Genomic DNA, 11,747 nt, shown 5'->3' with positions numbered 1-11,747 from the left:
AAGAGAGAGAGAGAGCGCACTAGGCCTTGGCCTTATCCATGGTGGGTGGGGCGAAGCCAAAATGGAAACTTCACAAGTGAGAGAGAAGGGAGGGGGTTTTAATTTTAAGAAAGGAGGTTTGGAAAAGAAAGTAGATTTTTTAAAGCTTCCTAGATTTTTGATAAAAAATAATATAGCAATAAAATAAAATAGATCAATAGATAGATTGATTGAGGCTCACGTTAAATTTCGGCCTGCCTGGTGACGTGTCATCCGGTGAGAGTGCAAAGCCCTCTCTTTGGACCAAAAGGGCACGACTTTGTTGATGTCAAGGGTTGAATCTACTCCACCCACCTGCAAGGCAACTCCCTTACCATCTCACCTGCGCGCGCACAGCTGAAAGACTAAAGTTTTCTTAAATTTATATATCATATAAAAATATGTGACCCCTAAAAACTGCGGGGTCACCGACACGTGGCGTGTGTACGGGTGATAGCCCATAGCAGGCCGATATATAACGTCAGCCATTGATTGATTGATAGCCTACCGACGCAATCCATGCAATTTGCTGACTGACTTTTTTTTTTTTTTTTTGGGGAGATGTCAAATCGGAGGATGAAGTTTGCAAACCTTGCCAGATTTTCCAAAAGCTGCGCTACCGTCACACGACTTGTGTGGGGGATCAGTCTATGATCAAAAGGAGAGGCCGATTAATTACGATAAGAAATAATGGGTGCCAGCAGCCACCAGGCTCCAGCTCTACGACCCCAGCTCACACGTTGATCGTAAACACATCCTCCTCCGTGTATTTTAATATTTGCGAATTGCGATAGCCTTAATTATTATACTAGTCTCCTATCAATTATCATGTGTAGCAGTGTACATAGCCACAGGCAGAGATCACGTTTGTTTACTAAGCCTTCGAATATTTAGACATTCAGGTATTATTACACGTAATATGAAAGCAAAATGCGAGCTAACATCTTAGTTCTTCCTAGATTATTATTCATAAATAAGGCAATAAGGCAGGTTTGCTTCAAGCTAGAGCTTTCTAACCCTTGAGAAAAATCCTCTCAATTTTTTGAGAGAATAAAATTAAGTCCTTTGAATTTGGTTAAATATAATTATAGATATAAAGTATAATCTCAATGGAGGATGTTTTATTCTCAATATGATAAAGAAAAGGATTTAATTTCTCTTCCTCAAGTTCAAACTAAGAGATTTGTGCAATCTTGTGTTACCGTTCACATTAAGAGATTTGTGTTCAAATTTGTGTGTATTTGTCGATAAAGAAGTGCAACCCTTTGATGAAAAAATATAGGATTTTCACGGAAAATTTGTTTTGTAGTTTTCATGGCAGTTTAAATAGTTTAATTGCACTAAGTTTGCAATTTTCACACTAGGTTTAATAGTAAAATAAATGTGCTTGGTGTCAGGAAAAAACCCAAAGAGCTATCTATTGGTTATAGATCTAGCCTCTAGATTTGTAACTAGTAGCTCCCTAGCTTTTTTAATTACACTTTCTTGCATATTATTGAGCATTTTATATACAAATTGGAGCCACATTCTATTTTTTAAAACACATTATAATAGAGTTTGACACCATAAAATGTTAAAAGAAAATATGCAACGAGAATGAGTATGATCATGTTTTGCTTGTATTACTATAAGTACAAAACAATATAACATAGCATATACATTTAAAGCTACCTTTTCATGAATATTTGTGCAAAGGAACTTATGTATTATACAATATACATAGATCAATATATAATGGTGAAGGCATTATCCTTTTCCCCTTGCTCATTATCCTCTTCATCATCTAGTTTGTGCATTGCATCATGTTCTAATTGGCTCTCTCTCTTATTGCTTCAATGTGTTGTCTTAATAAATATAGAAGATACACACTCAGAAATGACTGAAAAGCTTAGTTCTAAATGCTTAAAGAAACAATGTAATACAAATTACTAACCATAACAGATTGTCACATTCACGTAGTGATGGCACCCTTCTCCATGTGTCAAGCTTGTTGCACTACAAGGGATCGGGCTCATACCCGCGCTCCTAGCCGCACAAAATGACTTGGGAAAAAAAGTGTCGGGCCCGTGTAATAGCGCGTGTATCATCGCGGCCAGAGACATGCGTGTAAAAGCGCGTGTACAGTGACAGCCAGTCGCGCGAATACACAACCCCATACACGCGTTCTGCGCAGTTTTGCTGCAAATTTACACGTGAATCTAACAGACTATCCGCGCAAATATACGCGATTTTGACAGATGACACGCGCTTATACACGCGATCGCAGAGGGAAAAAAAAAATCCAGAGAGTGCTTTTGGGTGCCTGGATGCTGTTCTAGCATCCAGCCACCCAAAGGCACTCTCTGGATTTTTTTTTGGTGCATTGCACCATTAAAAAAGAGCGATTTAGATTTCAAGACTCACTCTCTATGAATACACGATTCAATATTACTATCTAAAACTTAATACACGACTCAAGACTCACGATTCAATACATTGTCAATACATGATACATTTGTGTACAAGGGAGTCCATATGTCAAAATAGCCCATGGGTTTAATTAGGAACAAATATATACAAAGTCAAATAGGGAGCTAGGTGCAAAAAAGCCCATGGCTTCAGTTACAAAATTTTTTTGTACAACCACATCCTACAGTATTCTGAAAGCTAATCAGAGGATGATGAGGACCCTGTGCTCTCTCCATGATCAGAGGAGCTCGCATCGGTATGTTCCGATGAGTGGTGCTCGCCTCCACCAGGAGTAGTGGCACGAACATCAGCAGTGGCGGCTGGATCATCAGGGGCAGGAGCATCAGCAGCTTGTGCCTGTTCAAGAAATATACCGTATGTAAGTATACATATATATACAATTAAATAAACCGAAATCATTCATTTAGAGTTTTCAAGTACCTGTCGACCGTATGGTCTCATGGCCGCGTCAAACTGCGCATCCGTAATACGTCCCTCGTTTCTGAAGATGGCCCACGTGTCACGTCTGCTATTGCGGCGAGCATACCCAGTCTCGTGGGCTGTGGGCCCTCTCCCCATAACCCGTCGCTGTAACATAATCAAGATAGTTTGTAAGATCAAAACAATCATAGAATCAATGAATTTGGCAAACAATCAAATAAAGAGGCAAGTTACTTACGAACTCTGCCTCCCACGACTCGACGCCGCCAGATCCGAAATGCGACGATCCAATGGTCTCCATCTGGATCCGTCGTGCCTCCACATGCTGCCTGCTCTTCACGCCTCCCTCTGCGCACTTCTTTGCCTCCTTCCACTCGCGTTTGTGGGCAGTGGCAGGTTTCTCACAAGGATAGCCACCCGCAGCTACATTCACCCCATCATCGTACGCGAGTTTCTTAAGGTGAGATCTTTTATTACTTAAGATCTCCCTTATTCGCGTCCTTCCCCATACATCCGAGAATGTCGCTCGTGGGGGATTGGGGTACCGACTATGTACACTATCTAGGACCTCCCTAACTAACCGGCTATCCTGATCTTTAAATTTTACAAAACAGTTTCTATACATGTTTGAAACTACCCCCCGCATATACTCCATCACCTCTTTCCCTCTCGCATCCATGACTACCCCGCCCCTATCCGTAACATCGTAGAAAATCTCTCCCTCCACCTCTCTTGCCTCCTCCGACTCCTCACTGTCTCCTCATACATGCCTCCCTCCATGCCCTCTCTCACCGCGTGCCCTACTACCCCCCCACCAAAGCACCCGCCGCATAATCCTCCACTCCCGCTCTCCCTACTGCGGCGTCGGCTCTCATCTGTACTGCGGGAGTAGCCATGACTAGGGGTGGCTGCACGTGACTGTGTACGTGACTGTGGCTGTGAGGGAGCACGTGATGGTGGCCGTGAGCCCTCACGTGACGGTACAGAGGAGGGTGTGCGTGAGTGTGTCCGTGCAGGGGTGTGTCTCCTCGGTGAGCGTGTATGCGCAGGGGTACGTCTCGCCGGACTCGCAGGCGTAGACGGCAGTGGAGAGGCTTGTGTACTTGGGGGCGCGGTGTGACCTGGGAGTCTAGGAGGAGGATGGGCATACATATACTCTGTCAGCTCCACTGGATTAGGATGGCGCCCAAAATGGTTTATCATCTCCATCATCCAAGTGGCGTATGCCCACGGATCGGAGGAAGAGCCTGGATCCATGAAGAATCTGCAAAGCGTCGAAATTCCGCCTCAATGAACCAAGCAAAACATGCATATAAAAAATAAACATATCTCCTACAATATATCTCCTCAATATATCTCCTACAATATATAACCTACAACATATATCTACCATTCTAGAAAATAAACATATCTCTTACAATACCAAACATCGAATTAGTAGAAGATCATAAGCCAAAAGAAGAAGTTCATTTCGAATTAGTGACGAAATTCATGAAAAACAAAAACTCTTTCCTCTATCTTGACGGACATTGTCCATCAAGGGAGAAATGACTAAACACATACACAAGGGTTCCTTCTTCTCTCTTTCCTCTATCTTGACGGATGTCGTTTGTCAAGAAATAAATAGTTAAGCACATATACAATGTGTGTGAATTCTATCCTCTGTCGCTTTCAAGTACACATAGCACGGGTGGAAAGAAAGAAAGCGACAGATTTGCCAAAACAAACAAACGACAACCAACCTCTTTGAAAAGTCTTTGAAAAGTGAGTTCGTTGATTCTTGCTTCTCTCTCCCTTTCTGTGTTGTCTGCACCCTTTGCTTCTTTTGGGTAGTCCAAGAGGGAGAAGGCTGGTTCGAAGAGGCAGGTTCGGGGGTTTGGAAGAGCTGGAGGCAGAGGTACTGTAGCGACAAAGAAAGAAGAAGAAGAAGTGTTTTGAAAGAGGGCTTTTGAAAGAAAGAAAGCGACGCAGAAAGAAGAAGAAGAAGTGTTTTGAAAGAGGGCTTTTGAAAGAAAGAAAGCGGCGGGCGCGGTAGGTAAATGCGAAAAGCACGCGTGTAAAAGCGCGTGTAAAAGCGCAGCAGAATACATTGTAGACGCGCCTGTACACGCGACACAGAGACTGTTTATACTTTTTTTAAAAACTGATTGTTCTTGTGTATCCATTGTTTTGTGCATAGGATGTGTATGATTTCACTAAAAACTGATCCTACTTCTGTATTGGTTATTTTGGACATAGCATGTCATCATCCTCTTCAAGCAGTTCTGGTGAGGATGAGACAATGCGTCATCGTGATCGCGACGTGTGGCTGGCACAAAGGATCAAGTGTACGTGTAATCGATGTCAAGGGTGCATTGTACGAGCGCGTCGAATTACATTGAATCACATCTCGATGTATGGAGAATGGATTCAAACAGGTTTAGAGGTGAGAAGATGTGAATTGAAAGTATTAAAATAACTCATGGTGTGCAAATTAATGGAGCGCGTTGTAATATATATACTGTGATTGAAGCAGGATGCAGTACCACACCCTAACATGGTGCCATACGCACAGCGAGAGCATGCAAAGCGTCGACGAGATGATGCTGGAGCTTCGGGATCTGTTGTCGGAGATGAGTGGGAAAGGGATGACAATAGCCCTGCACCCCACGAAGTTGTGGAAGAGGAAGTGTTTGATGACATGGTGCGGAATCTTTTTAGGGATGATCGCAAAGGTGTGGACGACAATGATATGGAACAAGAGCATCTCTACAACGCTTCATCGACACCGGTTTTTGAAGGGTGCACATTCTCTATTTTACGTGCTTCACTTGAACTGCTCAATATACAAACAGTTTATGGATGGAGCAATGCAAGTCTTGACGCTTTATTGAAGTAAGCATTGTAACTTGCAAATTTCAGTTAGTGGTTTTTGGTTTACAGTATAGGGTTTAGGGTTATGGGCTAATTGATGATATTGGATGCAGGCTATTATCAAACATGCTTCCAAAGGGGAATAGACTACCCACCTCAAGAGACAAAGCGAGGCGCTATGTGACATCTCTTGGAGGATTGGATTATGATCGCATACATGTATGCGTCAATGATTGCATTCTCTTTCGTGGGACGCATAAGGAGGCTCGACAGTGTCCCACTTGTGGTGAAGCAAGGTATAGAACAGATGTGAAGAGTTTTGATGTACCTCGTAAAGTCTTGCGACACTTTCCTATAATTCCTCGCATCAAACACATGTTCAAGTGCAAATCCATAGCAGAGCTCATGTCATGGCATTCCTCGCATCGATCGGATGATGGCATGTGGAGAATTCCTGCAGACACTCCTGCTTGGAAGCATATTGAAGATGAGTGGCCCAGCTTTAAAACAGAGCCCAGAAACTTGAGACTTGGCCTAGGTATGGATGGAGTGAATCCGTTTGGTTTCAAGAGCACCGCATACAGCGTGTGGCCGGTTGTGTTGGTGAATTACAACCTTCCACCATCAATGGCGATCAAGAAGGGACATCTTATGTTATCCCTTCTGATTCCAGGGAAACATAAAGTCAAGCATATGGATGTTTATCTTGAACCGTTGATTGATGAGTTGGAGGAACTATGGAGAGGTGTTGCGGTAGTGGACATTAGTAGGCCTCCCTCCTCTCGACACTTCGACTTAAAAGCAGTGTTGATGTGGACAATGCATGACTTTCCAGGATACAGCGATTGTTCTGGTAAGAATTCTAACTACCTCCCGACTCTAATACTACTAGCTATATCAATTATAACTATTGACTTTATTATTCTAACTTTTTTTTTATTTTAACAGGTTTGAGGACATCGGGTAAACATGCATGTCCTATATGTGGCCCTTCATTGGCACATGAGTATGCTGATGGTTTGTGTAAGACCATATTCGATAATCATCATCGATTTCTCCCATCAGATCACCCTAAATATGCTCCTAGTAAGAGGAACATTCATCCACAGACACTTCGTGCAAAAGATTGGAAGCGTATTTGGGAGTCTTCAAATGTTCTTCCTCCAGATGGCATGAACAGGTACATCTCCATTGTTTTCAATCTTGTTTTGTGTAGTCTCTAAAGTTGGAATAAAGATGACAGTCTGCAATCCCTTGTGTAGGTACTCCATTTTTTTCCGGCTACCATATTGGACCCATCTCAAGATCAACCATCTTCTTGATCCCATGCACATCTTCAAGAATGTGGGATCTAGTATTTGGGAACATGCTATTGGTAAAAGAGACAATGTTAGCGTACGGGAGGACTTGCAGGTCGCAGGACGTATGCGTCAAGCTTGGCCACGAGAGGAGGGTGGGCACGTTCGTCTTCCGCCTGCTCCTTGGATTATATCAAAGAAGGAGGAGAAGCAGGTAAAGCAAGCCATCACCACTTTGCGTACTCCCACTGGATGCATGAGATCGTTGAAGGGAGCGTTTACAACCACTAAGAAAAGAGGGGTTGAGCAACTACATGGGTTGAAGTCCCACGATTGGCACAAGATGCTCCAAGTAAGTGTTTTCCAATTATTGTAGGTTGAAATTAAATTTTGTAATGCCCTAACCCAGATATACATGTGCTCTTATGTGCGCAGTTCATACTACCTACTAGCATCGACCATTGTGCAGACAGGAGTTTGAAAAGATGTATTTATAAGATGGGCGAGCTTGTGAGGTATGTAAATCCCATCTAAGATCACCCTTCATTATACCTTGCAAAATGAATGTGCATGAGGTATAACGTACTGTGCATTTATTTTTCAGATATGTTAGTTCCAAAGCAATTGATCCAGCCACATTGGATGATGCGCGTGTTATGGCAGTGGAGGTGGTTTGTATGGTAGAGGAGACTTTTCCGCGAACCATTCTCACAAGTCAACTACATCTCATTGTGCATTTAGTGGATGAAATTGCTTTATGTGGCACTGTGCATGCCCGTTGGATGTTCTTCCTAGAGCGCTTCATGAAGACCTTAAAAGACTCTGTGAGGCAAAGTGCAAGGCCCGAAGGAAGCATGGCTGAGGGTTGGTTGATACAAGAGTCTCTTGTATATATATCAGAATTTCTTGATCAGGTGGATAGCTCTTTGCCGCGACTATGGAGCAATGAAGAGGACTTGAGGATGACGTCTATTGTGCCTCAAGGAAAAGGACAAAGCAAAGTAATTGAGAGAACATTGATTGATGATCTTAATTTCACTTGCATCCTTAATAGTGATGTGATGAGCAGATGGGTTACAAGATACGAGGATGCAAAGACAAAAAGGCAAGCAGACAGAGCTCTCTTTCGGAGGCAACATGGCTCTCGTAAGGCGTACCCTAATCATCTAGCAACACTTCCGAATGATATTCATGTTGATTGGTTGCATGAGGAAATGGAGAGAGCAGAGAGAGATGAGGGGCTGCATATCACGGCGGAAGAATGGGAGTATGCACGAGGATGCATGTTAAAGGTACATAGAACAAATGTAAATTTGCATTCTTTGTAAGTGATTGGCTTTTCATATTTATTCACATTAATTGCTTACATAGATATTGCTTATATTTTGGTCCAGTGCACTATGTTCAATGCTATATGGTGTGAAGGCAAGCATTTTCGAACACAAAGAATAGATGAAAAGAGGAATACACAAGATTGCGGTGTCATTAGTAGCTTTGAGGGAGCCAATGGAAAAATTGATGATTATTGTGGCACAATCCAAGACATATACAGACTTGACTTTCGCCGCTTCTTTGTGTATGTTTTGGATGTCAAATGGCAAATGAACGTGGTGGAAAAAGGGCCTAACGCAACGATAAAACGCCATGCAAGTGGCTATGTAACTATTGACTCTACAAAGTTTTGGCAAACAAAGAAAGATAGGCTCGTATTGCCACAACAATGTGAGCAGGTATGCATTTTTTTACAAATGTGTTTCATGTACATATATATCTAAGCTCGCGCACCCCTTGACTTTTGATATGCTAATTAATTAATGAATTATGTGTATTTGAGCAGGTTATCTATTTGCCAATGGTGCATGACAGTAAATGGTGGTATGTCATCCCTATTGCACCACGTTCCAAAGTAATGTATAATACATTCACTGATATGGAGCATATGGAGGATGTGGCAAGCCGCAAAGAAGATGATGTCGAACATGCCAATGTAGATGATCATGATAATGAGGATGAGCGTGCCATTTCTCATGATCATGAGGATGACCCTTCCATTGAGGATGATGGTGATGATGATGAGAATGATCAAGCCATCGGTACCATTATCAATGGGCAAAATAGCGATAGTAGAATAAATTTAATCGTAGCCTTACAAATTGATCAAATGGATATTGATGTTGATCGTTTGGCAAGGATGGATCTTATTGAAGATGAGATCGAACCCTAACCAATCCATCACTGTATTGTTCCAAATTCATGACATTTCTATTGTATACTTTGTCTTTCAATAACCATATGAAGATATATTTTTCAATATATTACGTTGTTGTAAGTGCATGTAGTGGGATTTTGTAATGGTTTGTAAACACTGCAATGCACAATGACATTTTTAAAACTTAATGGTTTTCTGTTTTGAAAAGAAATGGATTTCTGTAGTTAGGCTCTGTGTCGCGTGTAACAGAGCATGTATTATGACAGACTTAACGCGCAAATACACGCGCCCACACATGCAATTATACACGCGCTGTTACATGCATGTATACACGCGCCCGATATTGCTGTAAGTATAAACGACCATACACGCGCCCGTAACTTTTCGCGTGTAATGGACGCGTGTATGGCGGCATTGTGTTGTAGTGTTGCGATTGCGCTTATAGATAGTCTCATAGCAAGTAGGATTTCAGGCCATAATGTTAATTTACAAAATAGAAGAACAATCAATAACAATAAAACCAATCATAAATTTAAGTGTTAAGAAAAAATTATGACAAAATATAAAGATTAAGTCTTGTTTTATCCTCTTAGTTTTCATTGATCTAGCTTTAACGAAGATCCTCTTGTTACGACAATGATTTTTTGAACATTTTTCCCCTAGTGGTCCATAAACCTCAAATGTATAGGATTAGGAAACTTCTCATGCATAAGATAAATCACTTCTTTGAGTTTAGTAGGGGTCTTAATCGGAAAAGGGCATAAAGAAATCTTTATAATGGGCACTAGCGTTCCTTGCGAGCGGAACGCTATCCCGCTTCGTTGCCATGAAGAAGGGTGTGAGGGAAGTGAAGTTATCGCATGGCAGCTTCACTTCCCTATTGCACAGTGGGTAATGCTATCACAAAAACATCACATGCTTTACTCTCCTCTACTCACAACCCCTCTATCTCTCATCCCATTTACACCTCCCCCGTCTGTATCCACACTCACTCACTCAATCACTCACGGACTCACTCACTCACTCTCTCTCTCTCTCTCTCTCTCTCTCTCTCTTGCACACATGTATAAAAGGCCAAATATGCATTTGCATCAAGGAGTACATAGACTCACACTACAACAAAAAGGCCTCATAGACTCACATTTAGAAGCGATTTTTGAATATAGAGAAAATCTTACGGGTGCGTCTATCTGCCTGTCTATTTGCGCGTCTACCATTTCGCGTCTATAATCGCATGTATAAACCAATTTACATGCACAAATAGACGCATAATAGACGCACATATACACGCGCATATAGACACGCTGGTAGACGTGCTTTTACAAGCACTGATAGACGCCAACAGAAAACAAAAAATGTCATTTAAAAAAAAAGATATTTAATTTATTTTTTAAATTTAAATTATGAAGCGCACGTATAAGCGCGTGTAGTCTGCATTATAGACGCACGAATAAATGCGAATTATCTGCAATTTAGACGCGCTAATAGATGCGCAAAACAGATCTGGAAAAAAAAACCAGAGAGCATGTGGTTGCTCTATGGTTTTTTTTTCTCCCTCCCATACATCAGAATGTGTATTTGGGGAAAAGACAATGTATCTTATGGGCACGAGAATTGAAAATAAAAGTCCCTGTATTCATTATATATCAAAAGCATTTACAAGGGAAGTTTGAGTGCTTGCGACCTAAAGCGTGGCCGCAAGCAGTAGGCTTAAAGAGATATCATACATATACAAGAAAAGAAGGCCTTATGAGGAGGTATGGTGCTCCTCTACGAATCTGAAGAGGAAACATCTTTGCTAATACCACCATGGCTACTAGCGTCACTATCCCCCTCCTCGCTATGCTCCACATCCGGGTTCGCCTACACACACAAAAGATCAGGGTTGCTTACATAGACAAGGTGGAGAAAAAGTTATAATTAGCTATACTTTTAATAGGAAAGTAAGAAAAACATACCTCCTCTGGCTATCGAATCCTCATGGTCCGGTTGTATTGGTCCTCAGTGAGATGAGACCCTCCTCATAAAAGTGAAGCCATGTTGCTGCGCGGTTATGGTCTCGATGGTAACCTACCTCTCTAGGAGTAGGTGTCCTACCAACGATGGTAGTCTGCAAAAAATTTAGAGATATACAAATAATTATGAGTCACAATATATTAGACTAAAATATATAAAGAATTGAAAGAAATATAAATTTAAAAAAACTAGAAATCAAAATATACTTACAAACTCTGCCTCCCACGACTCTCTGCCGCCTGATCCGTAATGCGACAATCCCATTGTTTCCATTTGGATCCGTCGCGCCTCTGCGTGTTGGCGACTCTTCACTTTCTCAGCTGCTTTCTTATTGGATTTCTTCCACTCTATGCGGTGGCACATAGGTGGTTGGCTATAGGCTCCACGCCCCTCCTCCAGCCTCCGCAGTGAGTCCCTGGCCCGTGTCATGAGGTGGGATCTTTTGTTGTGAAGTATATCCCTCA

At 41.9% G+C, this 11,747-nt stretch overlaps 1 protein-coding gene across 1 annotated transcript; it reads right to left on the bottom strand.

Annotated features, from left to right (window-relative positions):
* Positions 1–1,887: 1,887 nt before the first annotated feature.
* Positions 1,888–3,221, bottom strand: LOC148040862 (uncharacterized). The gene is made up of 4 exons (XM_087686651.1): positions 3,146–3,221; positions 2,908–3,054; positions 2,748–2,823; positions 1,888–1,919 (listed from the first exon to the last, which is right to left on the bottom strand). The coding sequence occupies exons 1-4, from the start codon at positions 3,206–3,208 to the stop codon at positions 1,888–1,890; spliced, it is 318 nt and encodes a 105-aa protein (XP_087542777.1). The 5' UTR covers positions 3,209–3,221.
* Positions 3,222–11,747: the final 8,526 nt, after the last annotated feature.

This window comes from Lygodium microphyllum, chromosome 1 (genome assembly GCF_053477565.2).
Source record: "Lygodium microphyllum isolate KBCC chromosome 1, Lygodium_microphyllum_v1.1.10, whole genome shotgun sequence".
NCBI lineage: Eukaryota > Viridiplantae > Streptophyta > Polypodiopsida > Schizaeales > Lygodiaceae > Lygodium > Lygodium microphyllum.
This window is presented reverse-complemented; position numbering and strand designations above follow the sequence as displayed.